Source organism: Heptranchias perlo, chromosome 21 (assembly GCF_035084215.1).
Source record: "Heptranchias perlo isolate sHepPer1 chromosome 21, sHepPer1.hap1, whole genome shotgun sequence".
NCBI classification, from domain to species: domain Eukaryota; kingdom Metazoa; phylum Chordata; class Chondrichthyes; order Hexanchiformes; family Hexanchidae; genus Heptranchias; species Heptranchias perlo.
In genome coordinates, this window is record NC_090345.1 from 20,386,950 (window position 1) to 20,408,284 (window position 21,335).

The 21,335-nt window shown below is 40.1% G+C and overlaps 1 protein-coding gene across 1 annotated transcript in view; it reads left to right on the plus strand.

Moving 5' to 3' along the window:
• Positions 1–767: 767 nt before the first annotated feature.
• The window catches only part of gucy2g (guanylate cyclase 2g), a 57,099-nt gene continuing 36,531 nt past the window's right edge, over positions 768–21,335 (plus strand). The window contains exons 1-10 of the mRNA XM_068002810.1: positions 768–1,166; positions 1,977–2,325; positions 3,464–3,588; positions 6,898–7,080; positions 8,348–8,492; positions 13,017–13,152; positions 13,763–13,866; positions 15,888–16,051; positions 16,160–16,309; positions 21,119–21,202. Of these exons, the coding sequence (XP_067858911.1) occupies positions 768–1,166; positions 1,977–2,325; positions 3,464–3,588; positions 6,898–7,080; positions 8,348–8,492; positions 13,017–13,152; positions 13,763–13,866; positions 15,888–16,051; positions 16,160–16,309; positions 21,119–21,202 (1,839 nt within the window). The remainder of the gene's footprint in view (positions 1,167–1,976; positions 2,326–3,463; positions 3,589–6,897; positions 7,081–8,347; positions 8,493–13,016; positions 13,153–13,762; positions 13,867–15,887; positions 16,052–16,159; positions 16,310–21,118; positions 21,203–21,335) is intronic.

Sequence of the window (21,335 nt, forward strand, 5' to 3'; positions counted from 1 at the left end):
TTCTGGAATTCCCTCCCTAAACCTCTCTACCTATCTCTTTGACCAAGCTTTTGGTCATCTGTTTTAATATATCCTTATGTGGCTCGGTATCAAATTTCGTTTGATAACACTCCTGGTGAAGCGTTGGAACATTTTACTACAGTAAAGGCACTGTATAAATGCAAGCTATTCTTGTTGTAAGGGGTATTGCCCCTGGTAAAGATAAAATGAACATGAGCAAATTTCTAAAAAGAAGGAAAGGTGAACTGGGAGGGGAAGATACTGAAGCAAGTGAACTGGGAAGTGGTAAGTTTGGAGGCACACAACTTGAGGACAATAAGAGGGGTATCATCAGGACCAGAGGCCAAGTGAACTCACCCTGACATTTTCCCTTAAAACAAAATGCAAATCACACTGTTGATACTTCTGCAAGAAGCACCTATAACTGGTTAAGTCTCATCAAATTGAACTGTACTCAAGAGTTACAATGATAGGGACAGTCAGAATTCCAGAATCTATGAGCAGAAAAACAGCTTCTGGTACCCAGGTGCAACTTCTGAAGCTTGTGTGGTTTAATCTGAACCTAACACTTAAATCAAAATCATTGCATAAGAGTCAGGAAATTAAGAGTTCTGCTAATTAAAGACAGAACACTACTTGTCCTGTCAAAGGCACTTGAGGATTAACACATGCACCTGGTGCATTAGGTATAAATACAGCACTGATCTGTGATATCATTGCTGCCTGAGGTACTGACCACACCAGCTTAAATGCTCAACAGTTGGAAGATGACACGGAAACAGTCCAAATTTCATCGCAAGCAACTTGATCTGTATCTTTACTGTGAGCATCATGTTATTGTTGCAGTACCAGCTCTTTTATTTGCCTTTTTCTTTTCCCACTTGATTTCTCCTTGTAACTGCGCTGGGGGTTCTAAACTGGTCTTGGGTCTTCAGGTTCCCCGAAACATCTCCTTCCCCTTCAGTGCCATGAGACTGGGATCTGCCATCCAGCTTGCCATTGAGAAAGTAAATTCAGACCCTGTTCTCATGCTTAACTACACGTTGGATTTTGTGTATGCCGACAGTGACTGCGACCCCAAGGTATCCTTAAATGCATTCATCAGCCAGGTCCAGAAATACAATGTTTCAGCTCTCTTTGGACCAGCCTGTCCTGAGGTGGCAGAGGTAAGAGATTTGTGTCGAGGATTTCACATCTGGTACTCAATAGGTTAAGATGTGTTACATGTCATCTACTGAAAAATGCACACAATTGAAATTGTTATTTCAGGGGAAAAAATCTGCAGAAATAATACAAGGTCTTGGAATTGAGGAAAAAAGTTGAACCAATTAAATTTACAATTAAACTTAGCATTTGGATCAAATCTTGAAAAGGTTAAAGTAGATTCAATTAAATGGTTCTGAGTGGGTCAGTTATTAATTTTCCAGAATTCTGTACATCTTGTTCTGATTATGGTCATAATGCTTTATGTAGATTCTCAACTTGAAATACCATTTTTGTCTGGTGGATGATCCTGCATCCAGAAACAGCAGCTATCAAGGTGCTATTTTAATCATTTTGAAAGTATGAAAAGTGAAGAAAGAGGAGATGTGAAAAGGCAGTTTAAAGAGAAAGGTTCCTGAAACAGGGCAATAAACAGGCGAATAATGAAAGAGGGAATATTATGAAAGTTAAGAAAGTAAAATCATTTTAGAAGGCAATAAAGAGAAGGAGGATTGGAAGTGAGGTGACACCTGAGTCCATAAAGGATGAAGAAAAAGAAACCAAAAAGAAAGGGTGAAAGAAAGAGACTGTTAAGAGAAAGTGACACAAAAGGTGACTACAATGGAGAAAATTTAAAGTAACGACAGGGAAATGAATAGAATGAAGAAGTCACGTACAATTGAAGGGAGAAAGTTGAATGAAAAAGAAACCATTATTTTTGCTAGACTGATATATCTACTGTGCACTGACTACTCTTGGGACTTTCTGTTTAGATTACAGGCCTGCTGGCCTCTCAATGGAACATCCCTATATTTGGATTTGTGGGCCAGACACCTACATTAGATAACTTCCTTATATACGACACTTATATGAAACTACTATCTCCACTCCAGAGGATGGGAGATGCCCTTGTTAAAACGCTGCAGTTCTTTGGCTGGAAGTACGTTGCCCTGTTTGGAGGGTCTGCCAGGCAATCTACATGGGACAAAGTTGATGAGCTCTGGGAAACCGTGGCAAAAGAGCTGCAAACAAACTTCATCATTACAGCTCAAGCCAAATATGACACAGGCAACTCAACCCTTCATCAGGAAAATCTCAAGCAAATTGCCACTGTGACTAGAAGTAAGTGTCCCCACACAATCGCACAAGCAGATCATTTTATGGTCCTGTGTTTCCTTATGCTTTGTAATTGTCAATACGTTCTACCTACATCTGCTCAAACACATTGAAGATACTATTGTCTTCTGAAGTTACACTGTATGTCTCCCCAACTTTTTATAACAACTATACATTACTTTTTAAATGAACTGTATTTTAGTTTCTATTAATCTTAAAGAAGAGTTTTCTTAAAGCTAGCTTCAAAATTAACATATTGGCAAAAATCATGGGGCACAAAAGATTGCACAACATGCTTTAAAATAATGCTGTATTTAAAAGGAATTAGATAGATCTTGCCATCCATTCATTTTCTGTCATTTCTGTTTCTTTAAATTATTTCTGTTTAAACAGCGAATGACGGTGACATCACAGGTGGCTTTGAGGAGTTACTGCGCCTCAGGCCGATACTATACTAATGCTGTCCGATCCACACAGAGCAGGTTTAGCTGTGCATGATGGGAAATTGGCCGCACAACTCAAGAGTCATGCAGGCAATCTGACTGCCAAGTGCTCTGAGCCGTGCTCTCATTTATCATTAAAAATGAGCCACCTGTGGGGCAGAGCTCCAAACACTCGTCCACACAGCTCCATTGTGCAGGCTAAAATCAACAGGATAAACAGGTTCTACTAGAGTAACATTCCACTCTGCAGGCAACTATCTGTTGTAATACTGCACCTTAAATTAACATACACCTAGCTGAAGCTGAATCTAAGCACCCTGTGTTAAAGGTCAGTTCCCTTCCACTGTTGACTCAACAAATCCTTCAACTTAATATCTCTGATGTCATCAAGAGTCACTCTTTAAACAGTGGTTTTTAAAATTCCCAACCCATAGTGCTCATTCAGAGAATCGCCCAGGTTATTAAATGGGACAATTCACTGGGGGTATTTTAACCCTCCCATGATGGGCGGGTAAAATTTAAAAAGTCGTGTAACATGACCCTAACCCATCGCCTACGTGCCTGCCGCTTTTGCAGAGATTTTTAGAGACCTATTTTGAATGGGTAGACATAAAGACAAAAGTAATTTTATCATATAGTGAGCAGTAAAATCATTCCTTATGTTTTCAATCAGTAACACTGCTGCATATTTATCTTTTCAGTTGTCGTTTTAATTTGCACTCCAGAGGTGGCGAGATCCATAATGCTGGAAGCTCAGCATCTTGGTATGACAAGTGGGAAATATGTGTTTTTTATACTGCAGCAGTTTGAGGTCAGTGGCTTTGTGGTGAGTATGTTTTCAGAAGCTTTTTACAATTAACTACTTACAACATGTCGGCAAGAAGGTACCTTTGTTCGGTAAGAACCATTACTTATGGTATAAAGACAACTTACCAGTCATGGTATTGCACCAGCTCTTCTGCAGCTATGAAAACCTATAATCCATTAGTTCTAGAACTCCCAGATCATTAAGCTGATAGTGTATAAGACCCTAATATTTACGGGGAAGCGGGGAGGGAGCATGTTTGCACAGGGGCGGGAGGTGGGGGGGGGCCAGTAGTGCCAGGATGGCAGAGCTCCTGCCAAATTTAACAGGACTTCATTGTTATTTTTATTCCATTTCCCACCTGGCAGCTGGCCAGATTGACAGGCCTGACCGGCGGCCGTGTGGAAAAGCCAACAGTAGAAGGCCACAGTCGGGGACCACTGGGGACAGTCCCCGGCTACCGGGAAAGATCGGGTGTTTGGGAGGAGGAGTGTCAGACAATCACGGCAGAAGATTTGTTTGAGGTGCTGGGGGGAGCATTCCTGCTCCTCCTGGCCCACGAGCAGTGCTGTAAAAATGACCCTGCTTGATTCGGCTGTTCCCGCCTCCCTTCAGCGGGAGCCTTGGGAAACCCGGCCTACAGCCTTTAAATTTAAACCAGACTCCCAACTGCACTGAGAGCCTGATTTAAATATTATAATGAGCTGTCCCGCCCCTCGAGAGCGGGCCGCTTGCACAGCTCGCTACCTGCTGCCGCAAAAGTGGAAGCAGGTGCATAGGTGGCAGGCTGGGATCGGGCTACCTGATTTTAAATTTTTAAACAACCCCCTCCCCCCCAACCCTCTCCCATCATGGATGGGGATGAGGGGGGTAAAATTCTCCCATATGTGTAATAACAGTACTGATCTTTCATAGGCTTGAGTTAAGTTACCTTATAAGTAAGCTACATACCAATAATGCATGCAAAATAACATTTTACAGTTCACGACCAGTTCATAATACACTTGAATCCAGATAAATACATAATTCATCTGCCAAGCTTGGATCAGATCTATCAACAATGGTGTAATAGTCAACTGAATAAAACTTATCACAATAAATGCTGATGCTGAATTCTGCAGAATAAAAGAAATCCCTTCCTTGAGGACTTTTCTCATTGCTTATATTTTGTTGACACATGTAAATATGTATTCCATTATTGGAAATGAAAATCGGGAGAGACGTATAGTGGACGGCTGATCCAATATTGCCCATATTACATTATCACCCAAAGTCAAAATTATCTCCAAGGACTTCATAACATAACTGCACAGTCACATGGCTACTCACTGTCTAGCACAACCATCCTGAGGTCATCTACTTAGAGATTTCCCTCTAATAGTGCTATCAAGAAATGTATTCTTGTGCATAGAAAGCCATAACAATGTTTTGGTTGCTTAAAAATGATGTCTAGAAATTACAGTGTGCAATATTAGTTAAATGCTTAACACTTTGCTGTTTTAATGAAGTTATTAATCTGATTAAGCCACATTATCCTGCTACTCTCTCTCAGAGCTTGAGCACTTGTTTGTGTTTACCAATCTGCAGCAAATGTCCTTGGTTATTGAATGTTCTTGTCGGGGATTTCCTCTCTCCTGTGATGTACTATTTTTGGAACTTTTTTTGTTTCCAGGCTTGCAGACAAAATTCGCAGTTTTTATTTTAGCAAATTAAATTCAGATGAAGATGCTGTGTTTCAGAATATATTGTTCCTGGCATCATGGTCGACATACTGGCCCATAAATGGTTCAAGTGTTTTAATGCCTGAATGACCAGAAATCACCCCAGGTTAGTCGTTGCATCACATACAACATGTGCAGATCAGCGGTGAAAGCCACAGTGTTTCTGCCTCTCAGCCACAAGATTGTGGATGAAGTATTCGTGATCGATGCCTGCTGCTTGAATTTGCCTTGCAGAAATACAATTTGGAAATGGGGTGTTGTACATCACGCCCAGTTAAATTATGTCACTCCTGGAAGTTCAGGCTGAGATACCAACCTTGGTCCACAATTCAGACCACCCTGCATAAGTAGCTGGAGGTACATGTACAGTGATGATCCACCTGTAGGGAAAGATAAAAATGGAAAACAATGGGGAGCAGGATAAAGATAAAGTTGAGTTAAATTGCAGTTTGCAAATTCTTTTTATCATCCACAACAATAAATATATCTTTCTCTTCTTCCCCTCACCATCCATTGTTCATTGGTGATAAGCATGTAATTTAGAACTGAACAGCTTTGCATCATGGTAGAATTAACTGAAACAAAATACATTTCCAAATGTCAGCCTTCTGTAGTGTCATTTCATAATGCATTGGGTCGTACCGGCAGTATTAATAGACCACAGGGTAGGTTTTACAAATTAGTGTTCCCAGTGGTATATCGGGAATTCGGGCACAGAGGTAAGCACACCCAGCACGATTTCCTATCTATTAACTTTATAGCCGGGAATGCTCTTTTGTAAACTCTACCCCAACATTTATTTGTTGTTTCCATTTGTATATCAACAAAAAGGAGAAGGTAAAAGTGAAAGCCTTATTTCTCATGGTTTATAATGTCATCTGAAACCCTTGGCTGAAATATTGTCTTGCAACTCATAAGTATCCATTATTCTCCATATATCATCAATAATGACGATACAGAGACTGAGGATGTTATGTGTAGCTGAAATTGCACGGTTAAAGTGATAGAGATGGTCAGGTATATCCATTAAAGCAGGGACATTCTGAATTTGACTTGCTTCTCAGGCTTCCTCTGGTGCATTCAGTAACATTCTTACACGAAGGGGGTGCAATAACAGTGGGACTCGTTCAGAGTATCTCAGTTCCCAACTTTATTCCCACAAATGACATCCATATCTATGTGAACACCCATGAGGACGGCCTCAACCGGGATCTTGGGTTCATGTCACGCTACACGTAACCCCACCAGCAGGAAAAAAAAGTTATCTGTTTTTAATACAACTGGACATTCTCTCTCTCTCTCTCTCTCTGCCTTTTGGGTCTCTTTCTCTCTCTGTCTGTGTAATCTGACCCTTGTGTATTCAGTATACTGGGATGTACTGTTTTCCGTGGCTAACCTGTCTGAACACCAACGACACCTTTGATTGGTGTGATCATGTCCCAGCCTAATATAAGATATGCGATTTGAGAACCTTTCACTCACTCACCTGACGAAGGAGATAATCTCCAAAAGCTTGTGATTTTCAAATAAAACTGTTGGACTATAACCTGGTGTTGTAAGATTCCTTACATTAGCTCATATTGTTTCAAAACTTTATTCTTCTCCACAGGATAACTTTTGGAAATCTAATTTAGTGGATGGGACAGATGCAGTGGCCTTGAAGGCGTACGAATCAGTATTTCTGGTTGCACTGAAGACGTACGGCGGATACAGCTACTTCAGCTTTCTATACGAAGTGTACCAACGATTAAAAGACGCCCCCTTTTACAGTCATTTGTCCTCAGAGACAGAGGTTTATAACAGAACTTACTTGTATCTTTAGAACATGTTTGCATTCTTCAATGAAAGTGAATGGAATTGATGCATTTATTTATTTTATTAAGCTGGCTCCACCAAGATGGGTAATTTGTTTTAAGGGTGAGCACAAAAATTTCCCTGATGGTCTAATGGATATAACACTGCCAGGTGTAACAGTAAAAAACACCCAGGTTCAATTCCTGGAAAATGTGCACGTATGAATGGCAGGTGAGGACAGGATTAGCCTCTGCTGTGATGCCCTCCACAATCAAATAGCCTGTCAAGGTTCAGGCATGATGCTGAAGACTTTGCAGCGATGAGTGGGCTGGAAAAACCTGCCTCCCCACTTGCATTGTGACGAGCATAGAACTAATATTGCATCCTATGTGCAATAAGAAAATGCTATATTGATCGCCGAGTACATTGTGTTAAGAAATAAAATATAAATAAACCACATCTTTCAAAAGATAGAACAAATATATTGGAGTATTAGCTGGATTTTTATTTTTAAATCTTGACAAGTCTTCCTCCTTGATGTTAGTCGTTGATGAGTAATGAAAGTGACAGCAGTGGCACTTTGTGGGGTGGAGGGAATTCAAGGAAGAGTATCTGAATGAGTGGTTCACGTCCTTTAAAGTGACAAGTCCCAGACTTGAAGATTACCCTGCAAAAGAAATTAAAGAGAAAATACTCATTATTATTATTATTTATTATTAAACAACAGCAGAATTGAACGAAGCAGTTTCAAATGTTGAAGACTTTATCACGGCGCTCAGTGTTGTACATGTGTTATCGCTGTAACAGTGTCATCCATCAGCTGCCCTTTAGCAGTATCACATTGTAAACCAGCCTTCAAGGTTCATTGAGAATATCCTCTCTACCTCTAATAAATAAACCATTTTTAATAACTGTAAAAATTATATACATGACACTGTCTAATAAGGAATATTCCTGCACCACTTTCTGTCAAATGAGAAGTAATACCTTTTAATATAAAACAAGGCAAGGTGCAAAATAACTCCTGTGTGGGATGAACCAAGTGGTGAACAAGCAAAAGTCTCATTCAGGAAAATAATGATAGAAATGTTGCTTTGGGGGATATACTACACTATGATTATAAAAGAGACTGTAGTGGATAGTCTAAATGAATTAGATTATTCAGCAGATTTAGATGAAGAGAGAAAAGAAAGTGAACAAGAGAACGTATTAGCTGTGACACTTAAAGTTTGGTTTTAACCTCTGTTTCATGTGGTGTAATGCAGGTGAGCTCCTATTCAGCCTATCTTCATGATGCAGTATTGCTATACGCCATGGGTGTTCAAGAAATGTTAAAGGCAGAGAAGAACCCATATGACGGACGAGCACTTATTAAGAATTTGAAAGGTTACCTTAAAGGGCAAATTTATGGTAAGTAATAAAACACTGTACCTCAAGCTTTCTTTCATTTACTTGCCATCACTTTGTTCTCCCATTAGCACCAATTCTCTCCACAATGCCTTCTAAACAGGGCACAGTGACACACCACCTAATTAAAGCAGCGTAATCCTAGCTTCTCTCATTATTAATATATTTAGTAACTTCCTTCAAGTTAGTCTTTGCTATTAACACCCCATTAACACCAGGCGAAACAACTTAAAATCGGCCCCTGGAAGTGATCTTTTATTATGTTACAAATTTATATTTATATTGGTACAACAGTTATGTATTTTAGGAGAATTAGAATATCAGTGAAGCTCTTCAAAAGAACAAGTTGCTTTTACTTTACCCAGTTTGACCTCATTTTATCCCTTCCTCATTGTGGCAGTTTATTGCCATGCATCCTTCCTACACTTTGGAGGAAAGAGGTGAATAGATCACAGACTCAACTGCAACATCCAGCACAGTGTCTGTCCATACTCAATTATGGGACAGAGGTCACAAAGTCCCCTTTTTTTCAAGGTAAGATACTCCACCTCCAAACAAGCATTGTTCCTAGTGGCCTGGTTGAGATTCAACAGAACTTGTCTGTTGGTGACAGAATCTGGCCTGGAATTTGAGTGGATTGGCTACTCAAACTACAGAATATATCAGGTAACACATAACCATTTTCCAGAATGCTTTATGTGGATACCATGCAGAGGGTATATATTTTTAATTATTTGAAAGCAGCTCGAGATGCATTTTCTAGGATATTGGTGCACAAACAAAAGTAGGATTCAGCCAAATGTCCAACAATCATAAAAATAGTGCGCAATGGTATAATTGATGGAGTCCATCTCCACACAAATGGTACCCATCCCCTTATGTGATCATGTGTTGCAATGTTGCCTTTTACACAATGAATAGTGTATGGCACTATAGTTATTTTTACACTGTTTTCCGCCCCCCCCCCCCCCCCCCCACTGCCCCCACCACCACCTTAACAGATATTTGTGACCACATTCCTACTCCAGTTGGAAATGTAAGATGGTCTCAGCCTGGTCTTTCCCTCCACTATCATCTTTGCCACCCTGTGATACTCGAGCAGCAGCAAGCGCAATTGGAGTCGGGCAACTTAGAATCATAGAAGTTTACAACATGGAAACAGGCCCTTCGGCCCAACATGTCCATGCCGCCCAGTTTATACCACTAAGCTAGTTCCAATTGCCTGCACTTGGCCCATATCCCTCTATAACCATCTTACCCATGTAACTGTCCAAATGCTTTTTAAAAGACAAAATTGTACCCGCCTCTACTACTGCCTCTGGCAGCTCGTTCCAGACACTCACCACCCTTTGAGTGAAAAAATTGCCCCTCTGGACCCTTTTGTATCTCTCCCCTCTCACCTTAAATCCATGCCCCCTTGTTATAGACTCCCCTACCTTTGGGAAAAGATTTTGACTATCTACCTTATCTATGCCCCTCATTATTTTATAGACTTCTATAAGATCAACCCTAAGCCTCCTACTCTCCAGGGGAAAAAGTCTCAGTCTATCCAACCTCTCCCTATAAGTCAAACCATCAAGTCCCGGTAGCATCCTAGTAAATCTTTTCTGCACTCTTTCTAGTTTAATAATATCCTTTCTATAATTGGATGACCAGAACTGTACACAGTATTCCAAGTGTGGCCTTACTAATGTCTTGTACAACTTCAACAAGACATCCCAACTCCTGTATTCAATGTTCTGACCAATGAAACCAAGCATGCTGAATGCCTTCTTCACCACCCTATCCACCTGTGACTCCACTTTCAAGGAGCTATGAACCTGTACTCCTAGATCTCTTTGTTCTATAACTCTCCCCAACGCCCTACCATTAACGGAGTAGGTCCTGGCCCGATTCAATCTACCAAAATGCATCACCTCACATTTATCTAAATTAAACTCCATCTGCCATTCATCGGCCCACTGGCCCAATTTATCAAGATCCCGTTGCAATCCCAGATAACCTTCTTCACTGTCCACAATGCCACCAATCTTGGTGTCATCTGCAAACTTACTAACCATGCCTCCTAAATTCTCATCCAAATCATTAATATAAATAACAAATAACAGCGGACCCAGCACCGATCCCTGAGGCATACCGCTGGTCACAGGCCTCCAGTTTGAAAAACAACCCTCTACAACCACCCTCTGTCTTCTGTCGTCAATTCAATTTTGTATCCAATTGGCTACCTCACCTTGGATCCCGTGAGATTTAACCTTATGTAACAACCTACCATGCGGTACCTTGTCAAAGGCTTTGCTAAAGTCCATGTAGACCACGTCTACTGCACAGCCCTCATCTATCTTCTTGGTTACCCCTTCAAAAAACTCAATCAAATTCGTGAGACATGATTTTCCTCTCACAAAACCATGCTGACTGTTCCTAATCAGTCCCTGCCTCTCCAAATGCCTGTAGATCCTGTCTCTCAGAATACCCTCTAACAACTTACCCACTACAGATGTCAGGCTCACCGGTCTGTAGTTCCCAGGCTTTTCCCTGCCGCCCTTCTTAAACAAAGGCACAACATTTGCTACCCTCCAATCTTCAGGCACCTCACCTGTAGCTGTCGATGATTCAAATATCTCTGCTAGGGGACCCGCAATTTCCTCCCTAACCTCCCATAACGTCCTGGGATACATTTCATCAGGTCCCGGAGATTTATCTACCTTGATGCGCGTTAAGACTTCCAGCACCTCCCTCTCTGTAATATGTACACTCCTCAAGACATCACTATTTATTTCCCCAAGTTCCCTAACATCCATGCCTTTCTCAACCGTAAATACCGATGTGAAATATTCATTTAGGATCTCACCCATCTCTTGTGGTTCCGCACATAGATGACCTTGTTGATCCTTAAGAGGCCCTACTCTCTCCCTAGTTACTCTTTTGCCCTTTATGTATTTGTAGAAGCTCTTTGGATTCTCCTTTGCCTTATCTGCCAAAGCAATCTCATGTCCCCTTTTTGCCCTCCTGATTTCTCTCTTAACTCTACTCCGGCAATCTCTATACTCTTCAAGGGATCCACTTGATCCCAGCTGTCTATGCATGTCATATGTCTCCTTCTTCTTTTTGACTAGGGCCTCAATCTCCCGAGTCATCCAAGGTTCCCTACTTCTACCAGCCTTGCCCTTCACTTTATAAGGAACGTGCTTACCCTGAACCCTGGTTAACACACTTTTGAAAGCCTCCCACTTACCAGACGTCCCTTTGCCTGCCAACAGACTCTCCCAATCAACTTCTGAAAGTTCCTGTCTAATACCATCAAAATTGGCCTTTCCCCAATTTAGAATTTTAACTTTTGGGCCAGACCTATCCTTCTCCATAGCTATCTTAAAACTAATGGAATTATGATCACTGGTCCCAAAGTGATCCCTCACTAACACTTCTGTCACCTGCCCTTCCTTATTTCCCAAGAGGAGGTCAAGTTTTGCCCCCTCTCTAGTCGGGCCATCCACATACTGAATGAGAAATTCCTCCTGAATACACTCAACAAATTTCTCTCCATCCAAGCCCCTAATGCTATGACTGTCCCAGTCAATGTTGGGAAAGTTAAAGTCCCCTACTATTACCACCCTATTTTTCTTGCAGCTGTCTGTAATCTCCTTACATTTTTGCTCCTCAATTTCCCGTTGACTATTTGGGGGTCTGTAGTACAATCCTATCAAAGTGATCTCTCCCTTCTTATTTTTCAGTTCTACCCATATAGACTCAGTGGGCGAACCCTCAGATATATCCCCTCTCACTACTGCCGTGATGTTCTCCCTAATCAAGAACGCAACTCCCCCTCCTCTCTTACCTCCTGCTCTATCTTTCCTGTAGCATCTGTACCCTGGAACATTGAGCTGCCAGTCCTACCCCTCCCTTAGCCATGTTTCAGGAGTAGCTGTAACATCCCAGTCAATTTTTTCCTTCTCACAAATGGGATGGCCCATTTCCAAATAGGCCTCTGTCCAACCAGCTACCTGAGAACTGGTGATGCTCACACAATCCAAACAAAGGAACTTGAGTGGTAGAAGGCCCTGGAACTCGAGTTCTTAACCCCTTAATTGGAAGTTGACAATGTAACCATTCAAACAACCAGGTCAAGTGTGAGTATTAAAATGCAATATCTGATTATTGATGGGCCTTTTACAGACCAGGTACTAAATGGACAATGGACTGCTTAGCTATGGTGGGATACTCTCTTTTGGGGGAAGGAGTAAAAGTTGACATAGTCAGCTCAGGCTTTCCACCACAGGTCCATCTAATGCTGAGTAATCAGTGAACAACATTCATATCAGTAACTCAGCTTCCATACCTGGTCAAATTCACAGAAACTAACGTTTGACTGCTTTTGATTATAACAATATTGATAGAGATATCAAAAGTATACTGGAGATTTAAACATATTTTTGTAAGTAGAGGACAAGAAGTCCTTTCACCCTCTTGCAATACTAGAAACTATATTGAAATTGAGAGCACAAATTCTACTCTTTTCTTTGTTAATAGGTATAACTGGCTTGTTGCATATTGATAGCTCTGGAGAAAGATATATGGATTATTCTGTGTATGACCTGCAATGGTATGGGAACACCACAAAGTTTGTGGCTGTTCTTCAATACGACAGCTACAGAAAATCAATAAGGTGGGTTCTGCTGAGTAGCTTATTGTTAGGTAATTGAATACTGCGGTAATTTATAACATTATTCTTTCGTGGCTAGAACCTGATGGGATGAAAGTCTCTATCCTCTGAAGGCTCATGAAAAAGTGTTTGTCAAATTTATTTTGTACTTGGTGTAGGGAGAAACATACAGCTGTACATCATTCTGGTCACAATACTACCTTCAAATGATACGTTTCAATACAATGATGTAAATATTTGATCGGCACTCACTCATGTTTTTCTTTAGAAGGCAATGATTTGCACAGTCAGAACCCACTACCTTGTTCTGCCATTTTAAAAAAATTAAAAATCCATTTAAATGTACCTCAATTTTAATGTTTCATAAGTAACAAGTTATCAAATGGAGGGAGATATTGTCTGTGCTCTAAGTATAGCAAAATCATAAGCACGTTTATAAAGAACACACAGTTTTACTACACATGATATACAGAGACGATATCCCCATGAAAGCTAGAATATTGGATAAAATGTATACTACATGACTGGGAATTTTCCTTGTCACAAAACAGTATATTTGCTGCTAGAAAATGAATGTTGTAGAATGACTATTTTTACTTTCCCATTTTTGCAGCTCAACTAAAGAATTTGCTTTCATTTCATGGCTTGATGGAACTCCTGTTAAAGACAGGCCTGACTGTGGATTTTACTATGAGTTTTGTGAGCCAGCCTCCAAAAGTAAGCATTTAGCCAAGTCATTATCCTGTATGGAACAGGCTGGATGAACCAGTAGGTCATTTCCTGTCTGTCATTTTTCGAATGTTCATAGCATGTATAGAATATTTCAGATAAGTATTCATGTTAGTTAAGGTAACATGGGGGCTGAAATTTCTCCTGTTGATAACTTGACCAAGAAAGTCAGCATTAATGTACTTAATGCCATTTTTGTTCTACAATAATTAATGGGTTGAATTTCACTCCCATAGTCAGGCTTGTTTTGTGTGATGATGATTAGGACTATGGGCTTAAAGGATTAAATTACGAGGATAGGTTGCATAGACTAGGCATGTATTCCACTGAATGTAAAAGATTAAGGGGTGATCTAATTGAGGTGTTTAAGACGATTAAAGGAGTTGATGGGGTAGATAGAGAGAAACTATTTCTTCTGGTTGGGGAGTCCAGACAAGGAGGCATAACCTTAAAATTAGAGCTAGGCCAATGAAGGGTGATGTCAGGAAACACTTCTTCACACAAAGGGTAGTGAAAATCTGGAACTCTCTCCCTCAAAAAGCTGTTGAGGCTAGGTCAATTGAAAATTTCAAAACTGAGATTGATAGATTTTTGTTGGGCAAGGGTATTAAGGGATAAGGAACCAAAGTGGGTAAATGGAGTTAAGATACAGTTATGATCTAATTGAATGGTGGAACAGGCCCGAGGGGTTGAATGGCCTACTCCTGTTCCTAGGCTCGTGTGGAGGATAAACACTAACACGGCCTGGATTGGCCAACCAGCCTGTTTCCGTGATGTAATTTCTGTGTAACTCTATGTTTCGGACCAGGTTTGCATCTAAAAGTGAAAGTTTCCTGTAAAGGTGATGCTATTTAGCCATTCTATGTTAATGAACCTGCTACAGTTAATTAATTGCACCTCTATCATTTCAAATGGCTTCTGACAGATCAGCTTTCAGTTGACTGTAGCATTCTGATTCATTTAAACAAGCTTCTCAATTAATTGAAATCATCTGGAAAATGTTAGGAATCCTTTTTTTAAAAAAAATTATTTGTGCAATAAGACTTTTTATTCATTCAAAGTAGCTATTCATTCATCAGATATTTGTTTAAATGGGCTCATTGTAGTGGCTTTTGTGTGCAAGCTATCCTCATTCATGGCACTCTCACACTGATGGGTGAGTATGTGGATATTCACAAAAGGGAATTCTAATTGGCTAAGAACTATGCTAAATCATTATCATAAATGCACAGCATTAGACTTTGCTATTGGCTTTACTGATTAAAGGGTGTTGCCGTCAGCAGTGGTGCAGAAAAAAATTACTTCTGACGCATTAGGGGGATGTTTAACTCCCTCCACCTGGCAGAAACCAGGCAGAACTGGAGTTAAAATCCAAGCACTTACTGCTTACTTTTTGCCCCACAGCCATATTAATGCTGCTGTGTACTTGGGCGGTTGAGTCGGCTGCCTGACTCGGGTGGGAGCCTCATAAAAAATACCAATTGGGGAACTATCACTTAGATAGGAGCCAGTGCAATTTTAACTGCCTACTGATTGGAGTGTTAGCCGTGAACACTCCACTCAGTACAAACTAGCGGACACCCAGCAGAGGCCCTGTCGGTAAAACTTATCTTTGTGGAACCCAGAAGAGCAGGTGGCCCTCCTTCCCACCCACAAAACCCTCCTGAACACCCTCTCCCCACAATTTACCGGACTGCCGGCATGGCTTCATGGGCCAAAGCCAGCGAGCTGCCTCTGGATGCCCGTTTTGAGCAGGATATTAATGAGGCCAGGCCGTTAAAATGAACCAATCCTCCCACTGCGGCTCCTGGCTTCTCGTCCCACTGGCTTCCCACCTGGGAGTTAAAGTTTCCCCTTTTGTAATACTATCATTTTTATAGAATTTTAATTTCTTTACAACAGACACTGGTACATTAAAACTTTGATAAATACTGGCCAAGCACTCACTGACTATTGTCAATTCAGTCTAGTCTGGTTATGTAATCACTTGGTATGCTCTGTTTTTCCAGATAACTCAATTGTGCTTTTAGTCGTTGTCATATTGGTCATGGCTTTTGCTGCAGTTATTTTAATTTCCATCCTAATGGCAAAGAAATGTAAATTACTAAATCCAATTCAGGATGTATGGTGGAAAATAAATTATGAAGACATAATTATCCTGAAAGATAACAAGGTACAGGATTGGCTGTATACAACATTTTTGCTGTTATCAAAGATTAAAAGAGATCTGAAATGAAGCACGATTTTACACATGCAGTTTTTTTTCCATATCAATGCACAGAGGCATATTGATACATTGACTGGTACTACCCCATCAGTCATAGAAGGTGGAAGCCATGGATCTAAAACTAACATTTCAAGTCATCAGAATTATGGTTTCAGAGATAAACTAGGAAACAAAGTAGTTTATACCACAGTAGGCCTTTACCAGGTGAGTTTGCTTCAAGAATTCTTACATTGTTAAAATATATTATTAAGTGATGTTATATTGAGCAAGGTCAGATCATTGCCAGGAGTAAGATTGTTAAAAAAAATTGATTGAAATAGTACATAAAATATATTCAAAACACAACCTTGAAATATATGCCAATCATCTCAGTGGGATTTTATCCTTGCGATGTAAGATTTCATATACACTGACAGAATTCCTATCAAAAGAACTTATTCAAGAAGCTAACATATATACCACACACTGATTGCTTCATAAATAACTGCACATGAGTTTGCACAATATGACTTCGTACAGATAAGAATTAATTATGTAAATGAGCACTATCAACAATAAGCCATCACCTGTAATGTCAATATAACATGCAACATCAATTATAACTCAATGGGTGAAATTGTCCTGTGTGGAGCCATGAAGGCTACTTGGGCACTAATTAGGCCATAAATATGGTGAATAATCACCAAGGTATTACTACAGTTCTGCTCTACTCTCAACATCAGTGGTAAATCATTAAATGTAAAGTCAAGGCATTCAATGCAAATTTCAGCACCTTAACACCAGGATGTAATCCACTGGACTTTCTTTCATGATCCCATCCCAAATTAGGTGGGATAGTAGCAGAAGGATATGCTGATAGGGTTAGGTGAAGTAGGGTGGGAGGAGGCTCTTGTGCAGCATTAACACCAGCTCAGACTAGTTGGGCCGAATGGCTGTAAATTCTATGTAATATTCAAGTTTAAACCCAGCAGGGTCTTCCACCACCCCTCACACAGTTTCCAACAAACGTTCTAGCCTTAGATAGTTTTTTCATTGAGAAATCTAGATGAAAGGCCAAGGTGCAGGACGCAGGCTAAAAATAGTAGGAGCGAAGACAAAAATCAAGAATTGTGATTAGCTGAGGCCAAGCTAAGGTTTTAAAAGCTTATAGATTGGAGGATGAAAGGAAAACTGAATAAGGTAAAATGTCCTATAGTTTTGAGTCCAGGGAAGAAATGAGTTAGAGTGGGACAGTGCAAGTAGTGTTGATTTCAGGAGCAGGATGCAAGGAGGAGGAAGAATGTGTTGGACAGTGTATTTGGAGCTTTGGAAGATTAAGAAAGGAAAGTTCAGAGGAGAAATGAACAAGGTGGTATCGATGAAAATGGAGACAAGTTTGTGATGGAGAGGTATCGATTGGAAAATAGAGGTGAAAGAAGGGTCACCTATCAGATGACAAGATCCTGTCCAAAAATGCAAGAGAGGTGCTGGAAGAGCCTCACCAAGTATAGGAGCAGTACGCAAGTCTTGCACATACTTGAACTTTGTAGATAGTTGGGGGAAAAGATGTGCTTGGCATGAAAAAGGGAACCGAGCTTCTTGGAGGAAGCTTTAGCAATGGAGGAGATGTGGGAATTATGTTCAAAGTCAGAGGAGATAGAAGAAGAATGTCAATAGATGAAGAAGATCAAAGGTTGGAGCCATCAACTGTAAGAAGTGATTGGTGTTAGTTGGACATGTTAGAGGTATGAAGAAATTGTGGCCCTGAAATTATGCATTTGTCTGAAATTCCTCTCTCCACTATTTTAACAGAGGCATCAACCCGTTTATTTTAAAGGGGATAATGCATCTGCTAAAATAGCAGAGGGAGAAATATTAGACAAACATGTTAAGCTTTCATACGCTTATTTCTCACAGCATTATTTTGGGACCTATGTCTTCAAAAATTGAAAGAAACAAATAATCTTCTCCTCCCTTGTTATTTCACCATTTTTAAAAAATGAAACACCGAAACTCTTCTATTTATATCTTTTTATATGTCCATCTTGGAAATTTAGTTAATATTTTCTATTTACACTCAGATCTTGAATGGAGTTGGCCATGGTGAGTGAAAGGTTATGCTAAAATGTGACAGGAAGTAAATGTGACACTTATAGGATGTAGACACTGTATGCAGGGCTTTTACTATATTACAGATGATGGCAAAATTGAATATCATGCAACCAACACAGGTATAGGAACACATACACATTCCGACATTACAACAGTGACTATACGTCAAAAATACCTCATTGGCTGTAAAGTGCTTTGGGACGTCCTGAGGTTGTGAAAAGCGCTAGATAAATGCAAGTCTTCCTTTATTTTACACATTGTACTTCTTTCCCCTTGCCTGTTGTAGCACTAGTAGGATAATAGGCAATTTACTCATCTCTCAGGATACAAACTTGGAGAGTTTCTTTTCCGCGGTGATCTGATGGGTCACTTCAATTCCTTCTACTTGCTATTTTGATTTAACAGTGGGGCCAGGTGGGAGGAGCCGCGTTCAAGATAATACCACATGGAACTGAATCACAGGGATGTAATTAAGTAGTAACATTCTCAACTTTGAATTGGAAGACTGTGCATTCCAGCACCAATCCAGAATTTGAGCGCATAATCTAGTCTGACACGTCAGTGCAGTACTGAGGGAGTGCTGCATTGTTGGCAATGATGTCTTATAGTTGAGACTTTAAACCAAGGCCCCGTTTACCTGTTTGAGTGGATGTAAAAGATCCCAAGGAACTATTCAAGGAAGTTCTCCCAGTGTCCAGACCAACAAAGGGCTGTGGATGCTGAGTCGTTGAGTATATTCAAGGCTGAGATAGATAGATTTTTGGACTCTAGGGGGATCGGGCAGGAAAGAGGAGTTGAGGTCAAAGATCAGCCATGATCTTATTGAATGGTGAAACAGGCTTAAGGGGCTGTATGGCCTACTCCTGCTCCTATTTCTTATGTCCTTAACATTCATACCTCAACCAACACCACCAAAACAGATTATCTGCTTTTTGTCTTAGTTGCTGTTTGTGGGATTTTATAGTGCACAAATTGGCTGCCACAATTGTCTACAAAACAATAGTGATTAACTTCAAATGTAATTCACTGGCTGAGAACTGTTATGGGGTGTACTGAGAATGTGAAAGGCTATACATAAATGCAAGTTCTTTCTTTTTCTTTATATTAACAAAGGAATGGTTTTGAAAGAAAATTAATTCTGAACATTTACATTTCATTTATAGTGTTAACTTTCACATTGGTTCAATATATCCCATGTGATTTGATATTCCAATGAAATTAAATAGATCACCTGAGATTATAATGGAATTTAAAAGGCGGAATTCCTTTGAAATATTCTCACGTTCTGTTTTTCAACACATCCGCCAAATCACTGAAAGGACTAGGAACATATTCTGATTCTGCAGTGGACCACTCTGCTATTAATATGCTCAATTATTTCACAGGATCTGATGGCTTTATCAGACTGTAAGGGTTGAAGCATTAAATCAAGATGAACTTCATTCATGGTGAAAATACCATGTACAGGAAAACAAAAGCTCTTTACACTGAAAGACAGGTTGGAATCACATCAGTGCTGTTTGGTTTAACAATCAAATTGTTTCTTGTTACCCATGTTTAACCACTTTTAACCATTTGTCAGACTGCTTGACAGCATGGGGTGAAACAACTGGGTGAAAATCATTCATACTATTTAATGAACATAGTGAAATTGAATGTGAATATGTATGTGTGTCTGTGTATTACAAAGATGTGTGAATAGAGAATTAAGGATTGTGCCTGAACATTTGCTATATTTTACAGTGGATTAAATTGACCACTTGTGGACTAAATACAAGAATTTATTCTTTTTTTTTCAAAAAGTACATCAGGCAGTTGAAAAGGGGACTTACGGGATGGTCAGACAGATGGTCTTAGCAGAGGGAGGATTGGCTGAGGGCACGAGGTGAACTGAAGGATCCACCAGCACAGTTAGCCGATGAGATGGTTGAAAGGAGAAATGATCCCAGGGTTATAGTACTTCACAGCTGGGGCAGGTGGAATGTGATGCCAGGACGTGTATGATGACTGGACAAGGGTCGTGAAGCAGAGGCCGGAAAGAACATCATGCAACAAAATGAAAATTATTTCAATTACTGCAGATACCTACAATGCCATCATTATTGAATTAATTTACAAACCCCACCCCCCACAACCCCACCTTGGCTGGAATTCTTCAAATGGGATTAAGCCTTTGTGTTAGAGCAAAAGCATTGCAGAATTACCCAGTGGTGAAAGTTGGGAATAGGGAACAGTTCCTAACCTACAGCGTAACATTATTTGATGGATAGTCACATAATATTACCTCTGCTCCATTGTAGATAACATGATGTCACAGTGCCACCTACTGATGCAATTCCAATAGAATGTTATGACGCACTCAGCAATTTTAATATATAATATATAAGTAATAATGGCCCAGAATTTGCTGGAGCAGTGCATCCCGCAGTGTGCCCTGTTAGTTAGACTTGTTCCTGCACCCTGTAGCTCAAAGTTTTTGCCTACAAAGTTGCTGGAAGTGCAGATAACAACAGAGCGAGAGAAACAGGGCATCTGGGACCTTGGTGAACAATGGGACAAACAGTGTATTTCCTTAACCAATGAGATAAAGGGTTGAGAAATAAACAGAGGAAGGAGGGTGAATTAGAGTGGGTGAATTCAATGTCAAATAAGGTGCAGAAAGAGAAATGAAGAGAGGGAAAGAAAGATTGGATTAAGAGAGAGTAAAAAGAGACAGAAAGGAAAAGTAAGAAAACATTTGACATTTTTAAAATCTCCAACAACCATTCACAACCTGAAGGAATGAGATTCCAAACTTTTAATTGTTCACTTTCTGGGCAAGAGAGGTCCCTTTAAAGAAGTCTTACTGAGAACAAACAAGACTTGACAGGTCTGTGATGCCTTAATTACTGCTGTCGTGCTCATTCATTTTTGTCATGACAGGGAAATCACGTAGCAGTTACATACCTTGACAGATCAACATTTCCAGATATGAGCAAACAATCAATACTACAAGAACTGGAGATGGTATGACATATGTTTATAGTTACAATGGTGGAATTAAGCACCTCTGAGAATAGGTTTAAAAAGTGTCAGATATATTTTTTAGAATTAGCTTTTTTGTCAATTCTTTTCCACCTTTTCTCTCCTGCTTTTCAAA